The sequence below is a fragment of the Larimichthys crocea genome, chromosome XIII (assembly GCF_000972845.2).
Source record: "Larimichthys crocea isolate SSNF chromosome XIII, L_crocea_2.0, whole genome shotgun sequence".
In the NCBI taxonomy this organism is placed as follows: Eukaryota; Metazoa; Chordata; class Actinopteri; family Sciaenidae; genus Larimichthys; species Larimichthys crocea.
Genome location: NC_040023.1, coordinates 7,309,703 through 7,335,130, shown reverse-complemented (window position 1 = coordinate 7,335,130; position 25,428 = coordinate 7,309,703). Strand labels below are relative to the sequence as shown.

Sequence of the window (25,428 nt, the reverse complement as noted above, 5' to 3'; positions counted from 1 at the left end):
TGTGTGGTGTGTTGGTGTGTTGCTCAGTGACCTTTTCTATTATGGGGTCTGATGCTGGTGCTCACATACTGTATATAGTGACAGATCTCCAGTGTGGCATTCAGGGGGGAAAGGCTAAATATAATTTTCGTACTCATTGTTAAATCTGCACAGAAATAGTTAGAAATTCGATGGCTGCTGCCGTCAGGACAACACTCAGAGAAAGGAAGACACAAATTAAAAGAAGTGCTCAGGGACGGGAATATTTAAATTTAATATGTTGGCCATTAGTTTCTAAAAATCTAATCTAGTTTGTGTGCTACTGTTCAAATCTTTTCACTTCAGAATACTTCTGCTAGAAGAGTCCAAGTTTATTCTGATTTACCACTAATGATTTAAACTAAATTAGCATACAGTTGTCCCTCAGAGTACAGAGTACAAAACAATTCAGCAAAGTGTGATACTGATATCAAACAGACTCTTGAGGCCTTTGAATCCTAAAACCCATTTTTTTAAGGCCTTATCTTTGTGACATCTTCCTGGATTATTTATGGGGTCCACCTCGGTTCACATTGTTCGAGAGGCAGGGTGCATCAGGACAGGTCACCAGTCAACCACAGGGCTGACAACATATTGACAGACGGCCATAAACACTTACACCGACAATTTAGAGTCACCAGTTAACCTAACCTACGGGTCTTTGGGCTGCGGAGGAGATGGAAGGGACATGCAAACACACTATAGTTCTTCTTAATTTAACAATACTGTGATGCCTGTGCACATCATGGGATTAAAATGTGTATTATCAGTCATTTAGAGGTGATTTAAAGGTGCAATGTGTCACATTTACGGGACTCTATTTAGAGAATAAGGCAGAAATTAAATATAAAATTGACAGCTATGTTTTCATTAGTGTATAATCACCTGAAAATAAGAATTATTATGTTTTGTTACCTTAAAATGAGCAATGTTAAACTAAAAACTGGCTCACGATCACCGCCGTTCACGTGTTTAGCAGCCACTAGTTTCTTCGTCGTGCTGAGAAAGAGAGCGTGAGGTGAGGGGGGTTGCAATCAACAACTACACCACACATTACATTTGTATTACAATTTTTTATTTCTTTCTATGTAGTAATACAATTCACATGAATGACAAAAAAAAAGGTGTGCAAAAGTAAGTACAGTCCTTGTTTTAGGTTAGGCCTTTAAAGTACACTGACGAATACAGCATCTGCTTATTATATATGATACTTTGTACTGTTTATAGTATCTCATACATATCAGTATTATGTCGGAGCGCCATTCAACAATTGTACAAACCCTGCCATGTTATTTATCCTAAATATCAGAGAAGTAGTTGCAACATATATACTGTGTGTATCCGTATTTATATATACGGATAACTGTGGAAAATTCACAATCATTTTGCAGCCACAGAAACATTTGCATAACTCAAAGGGGGTGTTCAAACCACTCTCCAACATATTCACATTTAAAATCCACTGAAAAGCTTTTATCCTGAGGATAATAATATTACAATGATTTGAACGAGTGTGAGTCAGAATATGCAAAACCTAGATAGATAGATAGATAGATAGATAGATAGATAGATAGATAGATAGATAGATAGATAGATAGATAGATAGATAGATAGATAGATAGATAGATAAAAACACAATAAATCTCAAAGCTTAATTTCTATTGCAGTCGTTACAAAAGGGAGAGGATCTTGAAGTCATGTCAGACAGGTTAAAAAACATGCAAAACAGACCACCGACTACTTTGTTACCAAAAAAAATTGAAAGCCTCTCTAAGTCTGCTGTTGTTTCTTTGATCCACCAGTGTGAGCAGATGAATAGTTTTTAGATTATACCGACAGCAGACAGAAAAGAAGTTTGTGAAATGCTCGACTCCGACCCAAGATATAAAACAGTTCTAGACATTATACGTTTCTGACTTTGTCAGCATAAATAATTAAATAATTATTCATATTCAATCAATATAATTTGAGATATGCATTCCCTAAAAATGTTGGCAGACAGAAAACATTCAGAATTGTTGCTTCATTCAGCTGCTGTGGCTGAATTGATCTTTATGTGGAAAATCAGGATACAACAAAGCATCGAGTGATAAAACATCACCTGCAGTCTTAATGGGCACTTGGGTACTTCTGGCTTTTATTGAAGTTATTTAAAAATACAACAAGTGTTATAGGGGTTGACTCTTTGTTAGAACGCTGCAAAACTTTAAGAAAGTTTGACTTTGACAAGAGGGACCGCTGTTTGTCTCAAATGGCTTCTTTAGACCAGGATCATTCCCAAACCTTAACTTATCTCTAACTGAACCTTAACCGTAGCGGTGGCAGACCTATAAACCATTATCATAACAGTCATTTCTAATGGTTTTTTTTTGGAAGGCACTGACCTATAAGGTGGTCTGCTGATAGAGGCGTCAGATCGGGAAATGGAAGACAATGAGAAATGACGTTTTGTGGTGTAGTTTTAAGGATTGCTTGTCAGGGAGAGTGTGGCAAAGATAAGACTTTATTTAGGACAGTTTACACCACCTCAGAAAGGAATGTTTATTCTTAATTAAATCATTTAATTTGGTGGAAAAGGGGTCACTCCTGATCCACACTAACATTTCTCACTTGGAGCTGTGATAGCAGTGTTTTTGAACCGTCCGTTTACTATGTTGCCGTCACATTTTAGTTTGTATCTAATCATGTATGTATGAGCACGCTACGAGCGTGAATATGAATATGTAGCAGGCTGATAGTGAAAGAAAATATTACAGAGAATCCAAACTGTATTTTGTAACCACGTTTCAGTGATCTCATGGTTTGTTTTCACTGGAAATTTTGTAATTTTTTAAAATAATTTTTCATTTTTACAAAAATTTTCAACAGAGGTCGCGTACCACCAGTGTAACACGTACCATAGTTTGAATACCAGCTTGTCTATGTCACCTGTTATTTTTCAGCATCAAACATCAGTCGTCGTCTATCAGTATTCACTCACACATAACACTGCGAAACAATCATTGTTTGGCTGAACTCAATAATGGCTATCAATGTGATATAAAATAAAACATTCTGCTAAATAATTTCTATGCATTGTGTTAAATTCTTTTCATAATCTGGGTTATTAAATAATGCATTTACATGTGACAAGAAGAAATAGTGCCCTTCATCATGATTTGGACAGTACATCAGATTATCTGTGCAAATACACGCTGCAAGGCAACAATGGAAAAGTCGGGCTGCCTGACTTCGCTGCAGATGATGTCTGAGCGGTGTTTCCTTACAGTTTCTTTGATTCCTCTTTGTTTCCCTGAATGGCTCCCTTTTTTGTCTGAAGTAGGATGAACTAAGATATGTGACGTCATCAAGCTCGTCTTTTTTTGCCCAACAGTGACGCCAAAGGGAGCCGCAGATTCATCTGATAATCCCTCTGTGGGTTCATCAGTACCAGAGACACATTTCACACTGTCAACTCAAATATTGTTATTATAAAATGATGGCCACTTTACACCTAAAATCAGAGAAAAGGCAAAAAAAAAAGCTTTTAGTCTGCGATTATAAATGTTTCACGAGACTATCTTGGACTGAACGCTATTATTTTTTAGTAGTTTCAACCAAATCTTTCAGACAAACTCACTATAAAGTCCTTTTATTTTCATTCACATTGTGTTGTCCCCTGCCATGTCACAGGCCTAAATGTTTGTGACTTTGTGTGACCAACATGCTGGAGTTTAAATAAGCTTGAGTACGTACTTGCCAATGCTTTATTCACAGAAATTTGGCATATTTTATTGATTGTTACCAAAGACAGATCACAGTCTCAACATGATTTGTAAAAGCAGGATTTATTGCAGGGCAGTTGTTAGTGGATTGATTTATATTGTGATTGTTACCTATTTTATTATTGTTCGATTTTATAAAATCGATGCCTCCTGATGTGGCTTCTTTTTAGGATTTTTCTCTAAAGGAGCAGTGCAGTTTAAACTGTCCAACACAGTTTATAATGAAGGGCAGAGTCTGTCAAAGACATCGATATATAAACTACAAACTGTATTTTTAAAATTCCATTTTCACCCAATGTTTGGTGCTATTATTAATATTGTTTTAATCTATAAACTAATATTTAGGGGGACAAAATTACTTGTTTGAAATGAATTTGATTGCAGCTATTTATGCACGACATACAAATAGATCACATGCTTATGTTGAAAAGAGTAGCCTGTTCTAATGTTCATATTGACATAGATCTTGTGTCATAGATTTAATAGAGTTACATGTCGGTAATATCAGTTTTCCACACCCCTTTGGTCGAGTGATGCAATTAAATCAAAGAAATCCTAAACAATCCGAAGCAAAACTGAAAAAAATAAAAACAGCTCACTGTCACAAGCCATCGACTGTAAAAGCGAAGCGGCTAAATAAACATTAAGACTTGCAGGAAAGCGCTTTGAAACATGCCGAGCATCAGATCTCCTCTGGGATATCTTGAAGATCTGAAAAAAGAGAGAGCAAATCCAAACTTTTAGAAACGTGTTCAAAGCTCAAACTGCAGAAAAACCATCACAAGGATACAAAAATGATGTCTGTAATCTGACCTTTGGAGCTTTCAGATTCCGACCCATCATCATCATCTGACGTCATGTCTACCTCCAGATCGCTGCTGTCTTGGAGGACATCCGATTGGCGGGCTGGTTCCTGGCTGGCCCTTTGGGTGTCAGCTCCAGATGAGACTTCCCTACCTGGCTGCGGAGGTGCTGGCTGAAATAGCAAGAACATGGGGCATGCATGGTTGTGTAAGTTCATGTGTGAATCTGGAGAAGTTTGTCAGATTGGGGTTGAGACTTTCCATTCAAATTGTGGGTGTGTTTCAGTATTAAAATATCCTTACTTGAAAGGCCTGCTCCCCCAGCTCCTGGGAGGCAGGAGCACCCCCGCTGCAGACCTTCATGTGTCGGACCTGCCTCTCCAGCTTGGCCCGGGCTCTCTCGCTGTCCTTGAACCGGCTCTCAGCATCACGCAGCCTCAGCAGCTCCTCCTGCAGCAGGCTGTGCTGTCTCTGCAAGAGAGCCAGCTCCCCGATGGTGGACCCTGTACTGGCCTCCCGATTCCCACTGGAGCGCCGAACTCCTCCTCCTCCAGCTGGCGTCATGCTTTCCTGCGGCTGCAGCAGCAGCAGCTCCAAGATGGAGTCTTGTTTGATGACGGCACCCTGCAGGATATAAATTTTCATGCATCATCATTATTAATATCTCACAATGTGTTGTACTGTCTACGACTCAAGTATGTTAGACTCACCTGGAGTGCATGTAGATACACACTGAGATTGATCAGCCTTTGATAGGTCTCCTGTTAAAGACAGGCAGCATATTTATTACTGATGCATGTCACACACACAAACACACACACGATTTAAGAAACATCCACCTTACTTACTGTGGGTGGTGTCTTGTCTTGACCCCTCATGCAGTCCTTTAGACAGTGACAGAGAGTGTATGATGAGAACGATGAAACATTTGATTATAATACAGTCAGTAGATATTAAATGTGCATTATTCTACATAAAAGGAGCGAGTGTTTCACTTCCTTAAAAAAAAAGCAGCGTGAAAGAGTTTCAGAATGAAAGAGAGTTGGAAAAACTGGGAACTGAGATCTCTGTGTTTTCTGGAAATTCTCATTTTCCTGGAAAAGTCATTAACAGAATCTGGGATTCATGTGTGTGCACTTTTGTTTTTGTACTGAATGTTTTTTTACTGTAAAACCACCTGTCGTAACAAAATCTGGCCTCAAAATGTCGACTGCTGATCCATAACAGTATCAACTTTCAGCTGATTCTTCCTCTTTTCTACTTTTTTCTGCTAAACAATGTTAGGAGGCAAAAAAAAGGGGCCTCGTTGAATGTGTATGTAGGTACCCTGCATACATCTGCACTAATCTCTGGTCATATTTGATTCTGGAAAATACCAGTGAACTAGAATCTGATATAAGGTCCTTCCACGAGTTAAGATAAGAGTGTAAGACCTTGTTGATCGTGTGTTAGTGTAAAAACCAGCTGACATGAAGTGAGATCTGTATATCAGGGTGCAGCATCCAGCAGGTGAAGCATCAAGTGCAGAAGATTTCCTTTTATTTTACTATTAACCGTCCGATATCAATGCTTAAAACTGCTGGAACAATACACCACGATGGTTGCACTTGACTTTAACTTCACGCAGTATTAAGCTGTTAAGAGGATGCTGATCATTTAATAACTTGACAGTGACACCCACCCATAAAAACCACATTCCCACCTGTTATACTTCCATCTTGGCCTCCAACTCACCTTTGCTGCAAAGAAATCATGAGCTCCATTGACCAACAGATCCTGATCACCTGAGCAGAGACAAACACAGAAGTCACTCAGTATATATATATTATACTGAATATCTAAATAATCTATTACAGCGAACAAAACCCTCATTACTGCCACATCTTATAGCTTTCCGTACTGATTTATTGTGCGTTAAATTCTTCAGTCTTGTAAGTATGTCTGTTTTATGTTCCTCTGAATGCTTTTTAATTGTTATGCGGTACGTTTGTGTTGCTGCACAGCTCTCATCTTGTCGTGTTGCAGTACAGACTGGTGTCTTTGGTGACTCACTGGTTTCTACCACCTCCATGTGGTTGTGATGGCACGAAGGAGGGATCTCCACGCTGGAACCCAGGAGGAGCTCGCTCAACCTGTCCACTGTGGAAACACACACACACTTTTGCACTCAAATGTATTAACTCTTAAATCTCACACCATTTTTTTTTTTTTTTGCTGTGGTGTATTACCTTCAGCTGTAGCATCCAGTAGGAGTTTCTCTGCACGGGGAGCTTGAGGTGTGTCGGCCCTGAACAGGTAACGAGTGATGGGAGGCTGCAGGCCCTCATGACCACTTGTCACCTCCGCCAGCTCACAGAAGAGAGTCACCCTCTCCTGCAGGAGCTCCAGCATTTCCCGGTCCTTCTGCTGGAGGTCAGCTGTAGAGTGGTAGAGGAGGATTAACACAAATCACACATGCACTAATACGCCTGAGGCTCTCCGTGGTCGTGGTACAAACAGCATCAAAAAGCAAAGATGTCCTTTTGGTTTGTGTGATTAACGTTTGTCTCCTCACCTTTGAGTCTCCTCAGATGGGCCTTGTATTCAGTCTCTATGAGGGGGAACTCCTCTCTCGATGGGCACCTTGAACACACAAAAGCACAAACCACACAAATGAAGCCGATATACAAGCGCCTTAAAACAACCCTGGCTCCCATCAGCTTCTCTCTGGAAACATTTTTTGGCACCAGAAAGACAGAGAACATGGCGCCGTTGGTAACTCATGTGGTGTGATTTGCACTAGTCGTGAGGCTATGTGTGGGGGTTGTTCTCCTTGTGTAGGACCATGTCGTTGGAGGACATTGCATGGCTCCTTCATGGTCTCCCATCTTTACATTTGTGCTGCCATATCTCAGGGATCTGATCTTGGGTTATATTGGATTCACACGCTCGGGTTACCTTCAGCTTCTAGCTTGAAAACATATGCTGAGGCTGTGGGACCCCCAGGTGGGTGGAGCTGAGATCTGATGGGGTAAACCAATAGCGAAGCCCATTAGAGGGTTACCCACAAACTACGGTACTATTTTTTGCTGCTGTATGGATTAAAGAGATGTTTGCTTGACTGTCTAAGATTTTCGAATGTCATCCTCTCTGACACAGTATCACAACATTTCACCATCGTCAAACTGTGACTATAAACTCTTTTACAAGACACATTTTCCTGTTTCATTCCTTGAGGCAGTGGGCCAGGACTTTCCCTGTACTTGACTACAAGGGGGGGCTTCATTGTGTCACACTGCAGACACAGGCAGATCCCCCTACCCCCCTCCAAACCAACACCACTAAACCATCACCTGTCCACGAACTGACAGCTTAAAGGTCTCCTCTCTTATTAGCCATTCATTCAGTGTATTTTAGGCATGACTTGACTGGTGCTGTAAGTCCACACACTCAGTTTCAAATTCACTGAGACTCAGCACCAGCGTTATAGTCAACTTAAACTGTCACATTTATGAAGTGTTATGGGTTTTTAAAATTATTATTATTGAAACAGCTGACTTATAAAATAAGTTTCAGTTATAGTTTGACTCGGCTGTCGTCTTCTGTTTTTGTGCTTAATGTTTAAAAGGTCTAATTCTAGTGTGATAGTTACAGAAATGCAAATATGCAATAGTACATAAAGAAATGGGACCAGTGGAGCTGGGGGTGAATGGTTTGTCCGACAAAGCTGCTGTACTACAGCAACATATAAACAAGATGAAGTTTAAGAATAAAGTCAGAGGTGAAGTTCAGAAACTTCAGCCCCTATTGCACAAACATTAATCTCAATTAATCCGGCATTTCTTAGAGTAATCTAAGAGTAATGAGTAGCCAAAACTCTGCTTCTCTAACAAGCAGCCAAATCACCCATGAATCCTGTTGTTTTATTGGTTTTAGGACTGTCTTCTGCCTTGTTACACCCGTTGACTTGTCTGGAGGTGGAGGTTTAGGATGAAGCTCGAAACTCCAAAAGAGATTTCATACTGTCTAATTTGATAATATTAATAATAATAACAATAAAGTAATATCAAAGTGCCTGAATGCTGTGTCTGCTCTTTTCAAACATTTAATAACATTTCAAATTTGAACAAGAACAGAGCAACTCATTAAAGGGAAATCTCCACCAGATGTGTCAGGTGGGAGCAGAGAGTGTAGCATGAGGGTAGTGTAATGAAGGGGAGACAGTATAAAGGCTATATTATCAAGGTGCAAATGTGGACAGGAACAGTGAAAAAAAAACGACTAACACCAACTTGACTGAAAAACAAGATTCCAAAAAACTTGCAGCTGGTTGAGAAGAGGTGAGGAGTCATCAGATAGCCATGTAAAAATAGGTGTGCACAAGAAGTATGCAAGACAGATAGATGCATGGACACACAAACACATTAACATGAATAATAATAATCATTCTGACTGTAAGTTTTGAGGCTGGTGGGGCGCCCTCTATTGGCCGGCTACTACTTTCCTAGTTGCTTAAGGTCTTTAGGCCTGTGTTATATTTAATACATATCATATTCTATATAGAGATGTTTATATGTTCATTACTTTGGCTCCATCAAGTGGTACAGTATCTGGGAGATAAGATATGAGTATGTTTGAATGAATGAATGTTTGAATTTTTGACACATGAAGCAACAACAAATTAAATCTTCTGGTATATTTACCCCCTCCAGCATCTTACAGGACAATATACTGATCACTCTTTAAAACATTTATCATGAATAAATGAGTATAGCACTAAGAATAAGGATTTTCTCTATTATAAATTATTATTCTCCACTTGTTCCATGCTTTACAGAAATAGTTTTTGAACTGTAGTGACTGTACTGATTTACTTTTTGAAATATTTACCATTTTCTCCTTTTTCACCATAACGTGATTGTGTGTTTTCATTTATTTTGAGCAAACTTATTTGCATCTGAAAGCTGTTGGGGTGTAAATGAGGGCGTGTAGGCACTTACTAAGTGTTATGTAGTGAAGTCACAGACATGGCCTGACTGGCAGGTTCAGACTGACATGCCTAAATTTAGAAGTAGATGCTCCTGTATAACCGATCTGATGTATTAGAAACTGCCTAGTAGCCTACATTTCCCAGGGTTCTACACCTTCAATCTCAGTGTGTTTGCATGTGTGGGTGCCCACTTGCTGACGGTGCGCTGGATGTGGCGTATCCAGACGTTCTTGTCCTCCTTGGAGGCAGCGTGGAACTCGTACATCTCAGGAGGCAAGGAGTCGCTGATGAGGAACATGCCTCGCTCCTGATTTGCGATATCCCTCACGATCAGGTTCTGAAGGGACAGCACTGGAGGTTTGTCCTGGATCACACAGGAGAAAGTAATATGTTTTCCAGTCATCTGTGCAACAAATGATCCATTTGAGAATTACATTTTTGTTTGTTTTTGTGTGTGTGTGTGAGTACATTTTCTTACCAGACATGGAAAGATGTACCTCTGGTCTTTCTCCTGCAGGCACACCAGGATGTCTGTCATCAACAAGACCTGTGTATCTGCAAGACACACGGTAAACATATGCGAACGCATACAAACATGAAGCCATACTTAGTAGTAGAAAAGCTGTTGTTGTAATCTTATGCTTTATAATTTAACAGGAGGTCTGTGAGCCTTTGAAATGTGTCCGGTGTGTTAAAGAGCCCAAAGGGCATCAGATGCCACTCAAATAATCCTTTTGGGGCAGCTTTGCAGGCTCAAGAAGTGCCTCTAAGTTTAGGATGTTGATGTGCTTGGCAGTGAACACTGTTGCCAGTCTTGTAATAGTTGTGGGCTCTGGTCTTTCTTCCTCAACATTACATTGTCATTATTATCCAGCTGCTGTTGCTGGGTCACCATCAGTCACCATCAGCAGTGCGAAGAGTCGTACAGTGCCAGGCGCTATATACTCATAACACTGTTGTGCATGCTGGCCTGACAGTGTGAACCTCAGGTCAGCTGCTCAGGTTAACCCTCTGGGGTCAGAGCAATCGCCCACGGTTGAAAAAGCAATTCATAATACCCCAATACCCCAGTGAGGCACTTTCTTACCGACAGAGGTTATCTCCTGTCAAGGAGAGCCCCAAGATAACCTTAATGCTGTCAGTTATTTCAGCCATAATGAAGTTAACACTGGTGACTCATACTCCCAACATGCACTGGCAGAATGACTGCCCAGGGCTGACGCCCTGTAGCATCTTTGAGATGGACTCAGTGAGAACGGAGCTGAAATGATGAGAGTTTTTTTTTTGATGAAAATCTCTGCACTATGCCGTCCTAACTCTGGGAGGTAGCCATGACAACTAGCCCTAATGTGAAGTCAATGAGTAAGTGTTGACCTTCAGTAGTATTTTCATGTCGAGCCATCAAGATACTTTACACACAGACTAATCTTTCCACAGCGCTGTGTACCTTTGAGCCGAGATCCTGGGGTTTTCCATAAAAGAGTCCCTTCGTGGACGAGTCTTCTGCGGAACAACTCCCCAGCCTTGAAGAGTCCACCGTTCCTCACTCTTGTCTCAGTCCGTGGATCCAACTTGGCCTGGATCTCCTGCAGCCGCTGCGTTTTCTCCATGTCCTCCATCTGCCAACAAGTATAACAGTCATCCTTCCATTTGAACTCCATTTGAAGAAAGTATTAATGAATAAAATGCTTATGAGAGCCACACAGTCGTATATTATGGCCAATGTGGTACTCAGAAAGTATTTTGGTACCTGCTGATCTATTGAACTAAGAAGTTCTCTGATCATGGAGAGAGCCTGGGCCAGAGAGGAAGCTTCATCTTCATCATCTGAAAGAGAAATATACAAATTATTATTGTGAGTAAACATAAGAACTTTAGGCAACAGAATATTATTTATCTACAAGTATTCATCACTTTTGTCAATCATTAAACTGCGTGTAGACTGATCAAAGCATCCTTTGTGAATTTACTTTCACTTTGAGAAGGATTTTGGTTGGTGACAGTTGTTCATATATAAAACAAACTAATCTCTCTGCAGTAAAAGCTCCTTTGTTCCGCGTGCACATGCTTTGGGACGGGAAGCAGAACATAAAGGTCAAGTAATTAATACTTTTGTATCATAGTGGTGCAGCAGGAAAACGGTTGACATAGAATTGCTGTCTGATCCGGTGCCAAGATGTGGATGCAAATGTGCTGCCACAAGCACATGCAAGATTGCAAGATGCAAGACTGTGGATATCCTGTTATGTTTTCTGTGCACGGGCACATTGTTTCCTGGTTTTACTTTATTGCGTTAAAGCAGATCATTTTGCAGTAAAATCCTATGGTTGTAATGTTGTAAAGAAGTGCACTGTGACTGCGATGACTCACCGATGGTGTTGTCCAGAATGCGCTGGATAAGGACAGGATACTTGGAGATCCGCTGAGTCACCAATAAGATGCACTCTTGAACGCCATGGCAACGTAGCAAGGGTCCTCTGCTCACCCGCTGGTCGGAGACAGAGACAGACACAAACTGAGCATCCTGTCATTTCTTTGCCAAATCTTTCACCTTTAATGGAATGAAAAAGGACGGATGAACAGGAAAAAAAACAGAGGCACAATAACAATGAAGGTGTTTTCAGTTTGTTCGGTTCCTGTGTGTGTGGCTTTTTCGTGCATGGTGGCACGACTACTACCAGTCCTCAAAAATGTTCCTGTTTTCACTTTGCCAGCCGCTAATTCTTCCTGTTATTTTCAGAGAGTGCTACTCTCTTCCTGTCCTGCAGTATCCTTGATTGCTGCTTTGGAGATTCAAGTTTGTGCTGAACCTTCCTCACCCACTGCTCATTAATTTTTCAAACTGCATGCCTCCTCCTCGTTTGTCCAAAACACTCCCACATGGCCTACTTTTTCCTCCTGACGATGATGAAAAATTAGGCTGCCCACTGAGTGAGGAAAGCAGTTCACTGCCTGCTCCTCTGTTGACCTCTTTTTTCGACCACACAACCCCAGGTCAAGAGGCAGACTGTTGCATCTTCCCCACGGAGGAAGACAAGCGGTCAACTACGTCATCAAACTCCAGATTGTAGGCGCTGAAAGTCAGTAAAATGCTCATGCTGATCATCACTAGATATATTATAAATTGGCATGGTTTGTGCAAGAGCTCTACCATATCACTGGTACCCATCTACCTTGCATGAACGACACTGGTGTGGTGATTAAAAAAACAATATCCACCCCAGCAACAATCTGTATTCCCTGCTGTTGTCTGCCAAGCAACACAGAAGTATCCACTGATTCACTACCAGACTTTCTTTCCTCAGGCTGTTAGACTCCTTAACTCATCCTCCGCACTCCACCATAACATTTAATGGATGATATTCAACACATGCATAATATTAGGCGATAGTTGCTCAAAATCCAAAGTCCACTTGTGGTTCCTGGGTTTCGTTGTGCCACACAGCAAATGGCAAGCATCACTGCAACACGGTGCCCCTCCGGACCTTTCCTGACCTGGATTGTCAGTTTGTGGTAGAAGTGGGTGGCTCAGATGTTTGGGGAGGATTAATCTTGTCACAAAACATCATGATGATCAGAAACATAAACCTTACACCTTCCTTCTTCTACAAGTCCATAGAGAGAAAATATGCCATTGGCATTGATGCTTGCAGTTCTGAAACCAGTCTAACCTCTCTGGCCTCCTCCGTTATATGTGCTGTTTCTTGGCACATCCATTATCATATGGTAAAGTAATCACACCATCAATAACCATCCTCAAACAGGCCTTTTTTCAGACTCCAGGTGTTCCAGTGTATTGCTTGAGATCCAGGGGTTATCCCCACCTTAGCTTTCCTGTGTCAATGTTATTAGGGTTAGGAGCTGCCATTCTGACCCTTGACACTTTGACCAATGGCTTCATAGTCCAGCCTCTCTTCTAGCTTCAATCATCCCAGCCCAACAGGCAGACACATACACCAGGAAATGTAGACACCATTACACTGCATCATTTCCTAAATTAAGGCTTCCTGGAGTACAAAGCTCCCCTGGAGTAGGATATCCAGTTATTGTGTGGCAGAAGCAGAGGTGTTTACTACTCTACTCAAGTAAAAAAGACTGTGAGAAAACCATAATCATAACAACACTTGTACATTACTGCACTGAAATGAAGCAATATTTAAGCTGGGCCTTTGTCAAAACAACAAAAAATCCATTAAAAAAATATGAGAACTTATTTCAAACAGGACTGAGTGTCAAAGAAATGGTCGCCATGAGTTTGTGTTTCAAGTTTCAAGTAAGACACAGAAACTAAAGACTAAACAGTCAAAGGCAGCCTGCCAAGGCTATTGTTGGGGGACTTATTTATGGTTTCCATCCATTTTCCATAAACGCTTATCCTTATCAGGGTTGCTGGAGGCTAGAGCCAATCACAGCTTACGTTGGACAAGAGGTGGGGTACACCTGGGACAAGCCAGGGCTGATACAACCATTCACAAAACCATGTTGTGTATTTTGATGTGTCTGTCTCACCCGTATGAAGCACTGGAACCTCTTGTCTCTGGCCAGCAGCTCTTTGTACAATTTGACGGCTTTCAAGTGGCGACTACAGAACTCAGCGTAGGTCTTCCTCATGTCATCTGCACACTGGCCTGAGAACTGATGAAAGAACACATAGACACATTGTTCAGACCTAGTCCCTCTTATCTGGAGATGGGGTATCAAATATTTGTTTGGAAATCACATTTCATGGTGTGCACGGTCATAAATGAACCTCTGGTTGTCACTGATAAAACTCTAGTCATCTGATTGGGGTATTCTTATGGTTCATATATGCAGCGCAGTCACCTGCTCTAGTAGTATGTCTCCCAGCTGGTGAATGGTGAAGTTGCAGCTGGATCCAGGCTGCAGGCTGTTGTTGCGCCGCAGGAGAAGTTGTGCCAGGAAATGGGAATGTATCCTGATCAGCTGGTCCAGGCAGGGGAACAGGGCATGCACGGTGCTGGGATCCAGCTGAAGCTCCTCCAGCATGCCCTGTCTGAACACCCTTTCCATGATGTGCAGCGTTCGCATGTGGTGCAGCTCTGTCTGAATCAGCTCTGCGAAGGACACATACCCACATCTCTCATCAAAACCATGTAGCAGACTATAGCAGTCATATAATAAGAGGAACTGCACGTCATAGATACTAATAAACTATTGCTGCAAAATGGACGATGTTTTTCTCACCATATATGACGTCCTGCCTCTTGATGACATTTTTGCGGTGTGCTTGCAAGTAACCGCTGTCCACGGCCATGCTCCATGAGTCAGCCTTAAAGTCCTGGCCCTCGTACTCCATCTCCTCCAGCACTGAAGTATAGTAGATGTCTCCTAAACAAGAGACAATCATCAGCATAAAAGATCACAGACCAAGGGTCAGCAACTACCTAAGACACTGCCTAAGATAGTTGGTTGTAGAAATGTCAAACAAACTACATAGTTCTTGCCCCAGGTTGCATGGCATGTCATGAGTTCCCTGCCGTTTTACTATAATGTATAGTTTGAATGTTCTGGTACCGTCATCGTTGAGAGACTCCACCGACATAGCTCTGGCCCTGAAGCTGAGGGAGTCTGTGGACTGGGACAAGATCCTGCGCAGCCCCAGAGGAGAGTCGTCATTTAGGTTCCTACAACACACAGAAACACACACACCATTGGTATTACTACAGTAAAAGTCAAGTACATAAACTCAGTAAGAAACATTGCAGGTAGGAATTGGCCCAGAAGAGCCTGCTGTCACTCCACTCAGCACATGTAGCATGAATTACAAGGGAGGATAAGGCCCAAGGTTTCAGCTCCCTGGACCTTGTATATTAGGAAATATATGCAATATATATAAGGTACAATTTTCAGTCCTGTATGTATTTTAACAGGATGTTTAACTGGATCCGATGGGTGTCATGATTGTCAGTTTCTTACATTGTATTGTAGCTGCTGGCCAATGAAAGTGAGGCTCACCCTGCAATGTTGTTAGTGGAGACACTCTTGGACAAAGAAAGGCCGGAGCGACCACGGCGGGATCCTAGCAGGGACTGTCGGAAGCTATCGGAGGGATAGATGGCTGAACTCGGACGCTCACGCATTCCTGGAGCTATGGGATAAAAGTAATGAAAGGTTGAGGACGTAGAACAATTGTTTGAATGACAGTTTAAAGAATTCAACATTGTATATGTGTGTCAGAAAAGTTCTCACTTTTTGTGCGCAGCGTGACGTTCTGCAAAGATGAGTTATTCCGCATTAGGGCCGTCTTCTGTTGCTGGGTTTAATAAAGGACACAAATCAGCGTATCTTGCACAAGAACATTGTACTATCAACATGTTTTATGTCTTTAAAGATATATATATATTATATATTCCTATAATTTTGTTGTACAGTATTTACAATACTGTACAATACTATACAAAAACACAAAAAGAGGCGACAACGCACAATCTCCCAAACTGATATAACCACTGACAACCTCCTGTTGGTTTGTTGTGAGTCGTAGCAGCTGTCACATTGTGGGAATTTGGCCCCTAAATGTCTGACTATGTCAGCTCCAAATCGGCTTTCAGTGATTGTCTATTAGTGTGATCTGACGAGGATCAAAGATTTTGCCACATTTTTATCAACCTTTGTTTCAAACTGTCGAAAATCACCCAGTCTAAAGGTAAAGTGTCAAAAAAAAAGCCATGTCTGCTAGTAGCTTAAAGTTATTCATTGCATTACATCATTTTGATTCAAGCTCCCTCAATATATGTAGAGAACAAACCCTGAATAATATTATCTTTCAGTGGTTACAGCTGTGATGATTTGTGGTGTCACTTTCTTACCCTCTGTTTCATTTTGCCGCAGTTTGGCAAAGTGTCTCGACAGCGGTTGTGGATAGTGACATTGCATGCTGGAAAAAAATAACGACATAAAGAACACAAAGATGTAAAGTCTTGATCTCTTTACAATGACACACGGCACATTTGGCCATTTTCGGAGAGCCTACAGAGCACTGACTGAACTTTTACTTCTGCCTGAGTACTCTTTGTTTTATCTTTTGCTACTCCACCTCTACCACTCACTGTGTTTCAGGGCGTTGAGCCACTGCTGGGTGGGAAAAATATGGAGTGAACCAAGTGGAATTCATATGAATTATATAGGAAAATAAACAAACAAGAGTTGGCTGATGCTATCATGTGCATAATCCTTCAACTGATTGATGTGGTTTCAGGGGGCATTCACTTCTTTGAGCCTCTCGAGGGGAGGCATGACAGAAAAAGTAAAAAAAAAACATTTCCTGTACATGAAGATGCAGACGGGCCGTAACTGTGTGACTTACTGGGGCAGCTGAGTGCCTCCTTGGCAGTAATACTCTTGTTGCATGCTGTACAGAGTGTCGTTCCCGACACCGTCAACGAGGTGAAGAGGTGACCGTTGCTGTAACGTGCCTCCCTCTCCCTCGCCGCCTTCTCTCGCTCCCTCATTCGCTCTCGCTCTTTGTTCTGGGAAAGAAACAAACGAGAAACAAAGCGAGACAAAATATGAAAAATACTTCCTGTGTGCCTGTGTGTGAAGAAGAAAGATGCAAGCCAAACGTTTGAGGGATTCGGTACATGGGGATCCCAAAAACACAAGAAAATAATGATAATTTTTTGCATTCTGATAAATAAACATGCCCAAACTAAATATAAATCAGTAACTAAATCGGTTTCTATAGCTCAGTATTTATTCTACTTGATATAAGGGTAAATGATACCAGTGCTGTTGCACACACATAAAAGATGTGCATGAAGACACCCACATGGTCCATGCTCCTGTAAGACTTACCACCTTGTGCTTTGCATTTATTATTTAAAAGGTGTTAAATCAATGGTGTGATGCTTTTGCACCCTCAAAAAAACAGGCCTGAATATAAAATGATCATGACTACATAAAAAAAAAATAATAAGGGGGGTAAAAAAAGTTATTACTTGTGTCTAAAGACATTGTAGCCGTGTCAAATGACCTGTGGGGTGAGGAGAAATTACAGCAACGTGGTTGTTATATCATTTGATAAGTGGGAAAGAGTTGACAAACACTGGAGGGATGTTAAGCACAATTACAGATCAGTCACAGGTGAGCACATCATGCATACAGGCGCAGCTGAAAGGTCAGAGACAAAAGCTGTGTGTAAGTGCAGTCAGGCACAAAAAGCTTTGTTAGTCTTCTCGTCTGCACCGCTGTCAACCTTTGCCTAATAAACGGCATTTTGCATTTCATCTCGGTGCTCTGCCTTGGAGAGAACAGGTAGCTGCAGCAATGAGTAAGAAGAAGAAATAAGCAAGAAAGAAAGCAAGTGACTCATTTCTCTCTCACCATCCACCCATTTTTCAATAACTGCCGATCATAGCCGACGTTGGGCGAGAGACGGGGTACACCCCAGACAAGCGACACATGAGACAAACAAGCAACAGTCATGGAGGTTAATCGGTTAATCGTGACCATCTTTGGACTGTGAGAGGAATCCACACAGACACCAGGAGAACATGCAAACCATCCCAACTCACTGACAAGTGGTTCAAACCCAGAACACATTCATTCATCCAAACTACTGTCTAGATTTCTATAGAAGTCAGTGTCTTTTTATCAGGCGTTTGGACAGTCATTGAGTGGAGTGATCAGCCTTTGGTGAGTCTTGTGAGAGGCTGGTAGTGTGCATTTCCTCATCATGCAATCCAGAAGTTAGTTATGTCTGTATGTGTTATTTTGAGAGTCTAAATCTTTGTTCTATTTATTAATTTGTTTGTTTCTGTGTGACGTGGTAAACTGGTGATAGATAGTAGATGGGTGTAGTCAGTTATTATGGGACTAGCATGAAGAGAAGACATTTGCAAGTGGGTGAGTTGGCATCTAAAAAAGTATACAACATATATTCCAGGTGAGTAGTGTAGAGTGTAATGTGATTTTGTGCAAATGTAAAAAGGCCGACCATCTTTTAATAATATATATATTTGTTTTAATCAAAGGTAGACAACAAATTGATATTACTGTAAACAGCGTAACACATAATTTCTTGTCTAGTCGTGATAATGTAACAGTATTCCTGCAGAACGCCACTGAATCACCGAATCAAGACACAGTATCTACTCAGTAATACGTCAACTACCTTATCAATACATGCCGATATGCAGAGACATGCTGTATCTCTGAAACACAAGCAGCCTAACGTAAAGTACGTAAAGTACGTAAAGGCTATCAACTATTGCACTGATTTCTATGAAACTGGATCATGCAGCTGGTCTGCATCAACTCTCTGTGATTTACAGAGTTTTCCTGACGGACAGTGAAGTAATCTGCTGCCAACTGTAGCTGCTGTTAGCAAATGTTAGCTCCGTTTGTTAGCCGGGATGACTGAGCCCAAAAGCACCGGAGGAATGTTAGTTTTTTTAGGGCCTGGGAATGTTGGCGGTGTCGTGCCAGAACCGGAGCTGGGCAAGCGTGCAGTGTGACCAAGCTCAGCAGCCTCTATGGACATAATGTCAGAGGTGGAAAGACCGAAGAGGACGTTGACAGAGGAAGCTGAGAAAAGAAAAGGAGAGGAGCAAGAAGCCGCCAGATAAGAGTAAATCCGGGGCTGACTTTTAGTCGCTTAGTTGGCGAGAGCTTGGTGAAATAAAAGGCTGAAAGACAGGGGCAGAGTTGGGCTACTTTGCTGTTGGACTAGTCAGTAATATTAGCTGGCTGCTTGGTGTTTGGCTGTACTGAGATCTGAAACTGGGGGTCCACTAAATCGCCAATATTACATATAGCAGAAAAGCTTTAAGCAACATGGAAACTTACCTGAATTTTGCGCGACATCATCCTTTGTGGGTCTCGTTAGTGTAACTCCTGAACCACAACAACGGCAGAACTGCACGTCTGTAGAAAAAGTGTGTAGGCTGCCTGAATACATATGCAATGTAAAAACTCCCTTTGTCCTCACAGTTGCTCTTTCGTTTTGTTCCGTGTGAACAGGAACTGAACTTTTTATGATACAGTTTACACAACGTAAACATTATTTATTAGAAAACTACAAAACCGCCTTGAACTTCGGAGCAATGTTTTTGATCCCCAGCAGAACTATTTACAGGATAAGTTTATTATAAAACGGATATCTTCCTCTGATGACACTCGTAAAGAGTATACTATCAGATACTCATTAAAGTACTTGCTCAGCCCTAAAATAAAACATTTTATTGCAGATATTGAAGTAGATTAGACTTTTTTTTGTTAGAAAATGACTTCCAAAATGAACACCACCATGACCACACGTGACTGAGACCATAATGACTTAGTATTTCAGGAGAAATCTGAACTTTTTTTGGAGCCAGCATCAAGTCAACCATCAGTGATATTTAAGGTACTTACACATTGGCTCCAACCTCAGCAGTTGCCGCTCTATGAGCCGTGTGGACTCTCTAAAATGAAGTAAGTGTGAAGCCACTCACTGTATTTTTCCTGCGTGCTCATTTGTCTCATCTATTTGTCGTGTTTTTCTTCTTTACCGAACGCCGCTGCTCGGAAAAGAAGAAGCTCTTATGGCGATCACATGAACACGGTCGTAAAAAAGCAGAAGTCAGAACAGACAGGAAACGTTTCCACATCTTAACTATGGATGGCTGACATCAATATGGAAGAAAAAGTAAATAGTTTAGAAATTAAGAAAGTTATTCGACTAAGTGATGGCAATAGTTGTGGTGGTAGTATTAGTGTTGTATTTAGAGTAGCTACAGTGATAGTAGTAGTAGTAGTAGTAGTAGTTGTAGAAGGAATCTTAATTGAAGTTGATTTGCACCCACACACTCAGTAGTCATAGTGTTCCCCGCGTTTGCTGCAGCAACTCAGAAATTGCTTCAAAAGTTGTCAAATATCTCCCGTAAAGAGAAATATTTCATCCCAGTTTGATTCTCCTTCATCTCTGGATTAAAAACAAATTAACAAACAAGCAGCCGATATTACAGGGGCCAGACACCGGCATCCTCCAGCAACATGCATGCATCTGTTGCTTCTTCTGAAGCCTGCTGCACTCTGCAGCTCACAAAACGTTAAATATACAACTGCCTTCCTCTGTGTCCTTTGTAGAGTTAATCAGAAAAGCGCACAGGACTATCATGATTAAACAAAACTGGCTGACAATAAATAAAAGTGCTGTGAAGCACATTTGGACACCAGAAAAGGGACTTCCAGGCGTGCGTAAATTCAAAATAAAAACTTTTCTCTGTACATACACAAAGGCACATTAGCACTCTGTGAAAACATGTTGCACACTGTTAACACCTTCTGCACGACATTCACTTTCTTCCAGACACCACAAATTTACACGATCCAAAACTTAGCCGCTAGTGTGAAAGGGCATATTACTGCATGAGTGAATAAAATGAAATATTATAGAATAAAATAAAGAAACAAGTGAATAAAATGGTATATTAGGTCATTATAATGGGGGGGTTGTACTGTCATTAATATGACATTACAGTGGGTCTCACACATATCGTCCTTATAGCTGCTGTAAAGGAGAACAGCTTTGCAAAACTGATGTGGACAAAACTCAAAAAAGTAGAGGAACGATCTGCACTGGCCTCATTCATCGTATCCAATTCTGATTGTCCTGGGACTACTCTACTTATAACACTCGCCCCTCTTATCTCATACAGCCTGGCTCTAATAATCCCAGCCCTTTTCTGGGCCCACCTCTACCCCTTTTGAACATTCCCCTTAATTTCCCCTCACTCAATCCAAGGTGGTCTTTCAATCCACATCTTCGTAAAGGAAGTTGTCACCAAGCTTTTGGACCACTTGTGAATAGACTCATCTCTCTCCACCTCTCAGAGCTCTGTATCATATGAAGTGCTGCAGAATCACTCTGGCTCTGAGATCCCAGCACTATAAATACTCCTACCTCCAGCCTCCCCCACTTACTTTCAGCAGAAGCAGAAGGACTACTCCTGGGAGAAAGATGTGACGTCGCTGCTTTACGACACTGAAAACTGTGGAAATTACGACGTGTTGTAGCTTCCAGATATTTGACATTTTAAATATTCAAAACGAAGTGTTGCTTCTGTGGTGCTATTTGTAGGTTTTATGTAAAATAAGGCAAGTACGGTAAAGATTATATTATGCAAAAAAAATGATGATGACGTTCATCCTTCATGTACATCATGATTCATTTGCTGCATGTGGGCATTCATAGAGAATTATAATGTATTTATAATACTTTATGACTAAAAAAACACCTATAATGCTATAAACAAGTTAACAACAGTTATAAAACATAATAGATGTGACTTATAATTACTTGGACCTCATTGTAAGGTCGCTAACACTGCATAGCTCTGTACTGACCACACATGATGACTACACAGAGCCACACAGAACAATATAAAAGCAGCACACAGCTATAATACATAAAAACACATCCTGCCACATGTCTAGATGAATGATATGCTTCACCGGTAGATGTCCCCTCCACAGTTTCAGTTATTTGGGCTGATTTCGTACTCTGAAACACTTGATAAATACAGGCCCTAATTCTGTCCACCATTCACCCAACCTTACAGTTAAAACTTGGCTTCAACCCAGACAACTCATGATAAGAAATATTATGTAACGTCTTCTCAAATAATCTGAACTTTGACTGAATTTTAAAGCAACATGTAACCTAACAGCCTGGTGCCAGTGTGGTGCCAGAACCGGAGCTGCGTGATCGAGAAAATATATGAGCAGACAAAAGTAACTCAGACTGACTTTTAGTTGTTGGCGAGAGCTTTGTGAAATAAAAGGCTGAAAGACAGACGCCGAGCTGGCTGCTACATCTTGAGCTGTCGCACCACATAAGTAATGTAATCGTAACAAATACACAATACAGATGTTTATATTTACAGTGGTGTTGTTCTCTGAAATTGAGGTAGGGATAAATTGCAAAAAAAAACAAATACTATGCAACAATTGCACAAACAGACAACACAGCACAGAATAGACAGCCCCTGTGTGCTCCCTGTGCTTTGGTAACCTTTGACAGAAACATCATCATCATCTGCATAAAATAAAACGTCCAAAAAAAGTTAAATATGTACATTTGTAAATACTGTCTATCTCTACTTATCCACTCATCTCAGCTGCCCGAAACTCTGATCAATTGTTTTATCGAGTCCCTCTTGACTTCGAACTTACATACAAGACCACATCCCTACTGTCCTAAAAACCTCCATGGCTTTTCTTTATGCAAAGGATTCAGTTCAAAGTCCTTTTCATGGCATATGAATGTCTCAGCCCCCTCCTACCTCCCCTACTTCCTTCCTGACCCTCTCCATCGGCATGCTCCCTTTTGCAGCCTCTGCACTGCTCACGTCCCCCAGAACCAAACACCAAGCCTGGGATGACTTCTCCAATTTTGGCCCCTCAGTCATCATATCGAAAGTGCATCACTTTTATATCCACTCTTTCACTATGACCATGACATGATTGTTCTGCTCCTGTATCATCGTTGTTATTTCACACGGTTGTGTACTGTACGCGTGCGTTTCTCAGTCGTGTATTAGGTGTTCCACTTTTGGCTGTGAGGACGGAAAATGGTCCAGTAACCCAGATTGATTCCTAACGGGCATCAGAGCACCCTGGGTGATTTAAGTTTAGCCTTGCTGACCGACATATTACTGACAATGCCGCACATATTTCTCTGACACTGAGATAAATAAAACTCAAACACACACAGGATGTAGGAAATAAGGAAATATGACAAATATATCACATGAATAACTTAATCGCTTGATGTGTGTCTGTGTTAGAGACCAGGAAATATCAAATCTACTTCCATATTAATACATAAATGGCCTATTTTACATAAACATTCATGACTCTTGTGTAATTATATGAAATCTAACTGACACAAGCAGCATGATAACTACAGCAACAATGACTATAACGCAGCGGTCAAGACAGCTTTGCACAAGTCGGCCTTGTGTAATATGTCATAATACTTCCAGAAACAGGAATTAGACATGAAGCTACATTAATGCCTGTTATTGTGTGGATTTTAGTGCAAGGTAGATGTTTCAGTTTAAGAAAAACTAAAGATTTTTAAGATTTTCTATTGAAAATATTGAAACTCGATCGATTGCACTTGCTTTAAAACATCAGTTCCCAACCTTTTGGCCTTGAGGGACCCACCAAACACCCTGACAACCCCCACTCCCACAAGATATATACATATATGAATGTATTATTAACACAATAGGAGCCACTGAAAGCAACTCCAGAAGAGTGGGAGAGAGAGGTCAGCGTGTAGATGAGATGGTGTGCAGCTGATGGCTTACAAGAAGTGCTAATCGTGCAACCTTAGTGAATCCGGCACGTTACATAATAAACCTGTGTTAACTTGCCTCCACCTTTCTGTGTGTGTGTGTGTGTGACTCTCTCGTATACGCACCTTACAGATTAAATCAAATCTGGTGCAAAATCCTTAATAAGTCCAGGCCTGAGTGCTTTTTTATATAAATCTATTTATACACACATTTTTTTTTCACATTCTAATATCACACACACACACACAGACACACACACACACACACACACACACACACGCACTTCCATTTCTATGGCAACAGTTGCTATAGTCAAATATCCAGTATCCAGCAATCACACTGTGTACAAGCAAGCAAACACATACATACACCACCACCACCACCACCACCTACATGCACAGATACATACAGGCGTATCCTGTAAAAGAAAAAATGTTGTATCAGGGCTCGTGTGCCCTGCGAGGCCTTGTTGTGTTAGTAAAGAGGAAATGTGTTGTGGGTGAGAGAGCAAAAACAGGGAGTGACTTCATATATAGGAAGAAGAGGGGGAAGTGACAGAAATACAGAGATACGAATCAAAAAACACCTATCTAGCACGGCTGAATAGTTATCTACTTTTCTGCGGTGACATCCTATTAAAAGCCCTGAAGAGCGTGACGCTATTGTCTCTAAACTCTCAATCATGAACACAGTGCCAACTCACCCGCAGGTTGATCTCCCTCATCCTCTCTTGCCGCAGCTTCGACAGATTGGCAACTCTGGTGGACATTGTCACAGCTGTATTCTCTCACAATGACAGATTCAAACAGCAGTCAGCAGCCGGCAGCAAAATAAAACATCCAAAATATGTGTGTGTGTGTGTGTGTGTGTGTGCGCTCTCTGTGTGGTGGTGGATGCCTCTGATCTCTAACCGAAGAGAAACCAAACTAAAATAAAAAAAAACTAAAAAAAAAAAAAAAATGAAAATTCTTTCCTCACCGGCCAACTGCAATGTGCTTCTGCTTCTAGTGAAGTGGCTGTTCCTGTGAGAAATCTGACTTCTGAATCATCACCGCCCCCTCACACACACACACACACACACACACACACACACATGCACACACACAGTGTTCAGCTGTCTGTGGATGCTTGCTATAGAACATGATTTGCTCTTTGCAACATCCTATGAAACAAAATCTGATACATACGTATTAGATTTCTGTTTGAGAGTGTGTGTAGCTATGACACAAACTCATACACAAGCATCAGAAAGTATTATATATATTTCTTACTGGATGTTAGGATGTCCGCAGAATGTGTGCAACGTTTTCTGATTTACTGGGTGTAGTCCACATTATATCCTCCATCGCAGTTACACATTTTTTTCTGCTGGCATGCACCTTCTAGATCTCACGTCAGGTCCTCACCATGCGGATCCGCTGGAGCTGCTGCTGTACGAGCTACAAGAAGAGGTTTTTTTTTTTTTTTTTTTGGGGGGGGAATTTTTTTTTTTTTTTTTTTGGGGGGGGAAAGATTATTCTGATTCTTCCACAAAGTGCCAAAGGGGGTTTGTTCCAGCATTACCAGAA

General features: G+C 41.2%; 1 protein-coding gene across 5 annotated transcripts; it reads right to left on the bottom strand.

The window, feature by feature from the left end:
• Positions 1 to 1,071: 1,071 nt before the first annotated feature.
• Positions 1,072 to 25,287, bottom strand: arhgef2a (Rho guanine nucleotide exchange factor (GEF) 2a). 5 transcript variants are annotated; one of them, XM_019254141.2, is made up of 25 exons: positions 25,132 to 25,284; positions 24,564 to 24,918; positions 19,362 to 19,439; positions 16,882 to 17,044; positions 16,385 to 16,452; positions 15,765 to 15,828; positions 15,531 to 15,663; positions 15,090 to 15,199; positions 14,760 to 14,903; positions 14,379 to 14,629; positions 14,064 to 14,189; positions 11,925 to 12,042; positions 11,305 to 11,381; positions 11,002 to 11,173; positions 10,033 to 10,109; positions 9,746 to 9,918; positions 7,140 to 7,207; positions 6,814 to 7,002; positions 6,638 to 6,724; positions 6,320 to 6,369; positions 5,434 to 5,469; positions 5,296 to 5,346; positions 4,889 to 5,209; positions 4,596 to 4,758; positions 1,072 to 4,493 (listed from the first exon to the last, which is right to left on the bottom strand). In XM_019254141.2, exons 3-25 carry the CDS (start codon positions 19,380 to 19,382, stop codon positions 4,465 to 4,467), a joined length of 2,691 nt encoding a protein of 896 aa, XP_019109686.1. In that variant the 5' UTR covers positions 19,383 to 19,439; positions 24,564 to 24,918; positions 25,132 to 25,284; the 3' UTR covers positions 1,072 to 4,464. The 5 variants fall into 5 exon arrangements, with proteins under 5 accessions (XP_019109686.1, XP_019109675.1, XP_019109681.1 ...); XM_019254130.2 differs by lacking the exon at positions 19,362 to 19,439 and having other exon boundaries at positions 25,132 to 25,287; XM_019254136.2 differs by lacking the exon at positions 19,362 to 19,439 and having other exon boundaries at positions 15,765 to 15,822; positions 25,132 to 25,285.
• Between the last annotated feature and the right edge of the window lie 141 nt (positions 25,288 to 25,428).

Excerpts from the sequence above, each read along its gene's own strand:
- arhgef2a (XM_019254130.2), bottom strand. The coding sequence starts at position 24,629 with ATGTCCACCAGAGTTGCCAATCTGTCGAAGCTGCGGCAAGAGAGGATG. Across the intron at positions 14,904-15,089 it reads GGAGTCTCTCAACGATGACG|GAGACATCTACTATACTTCA; the intron begins GTACCAGAACAT and ends TCTCTTGTTTAG. Across the intron at positions 12,043-14,063 it reads GGTTCCAGTGCTTCATACGG|CGGGTGAGCAGAGGACCCTT; the intron begins GTGAGACAGACA and ends GTCTCCGACCAG.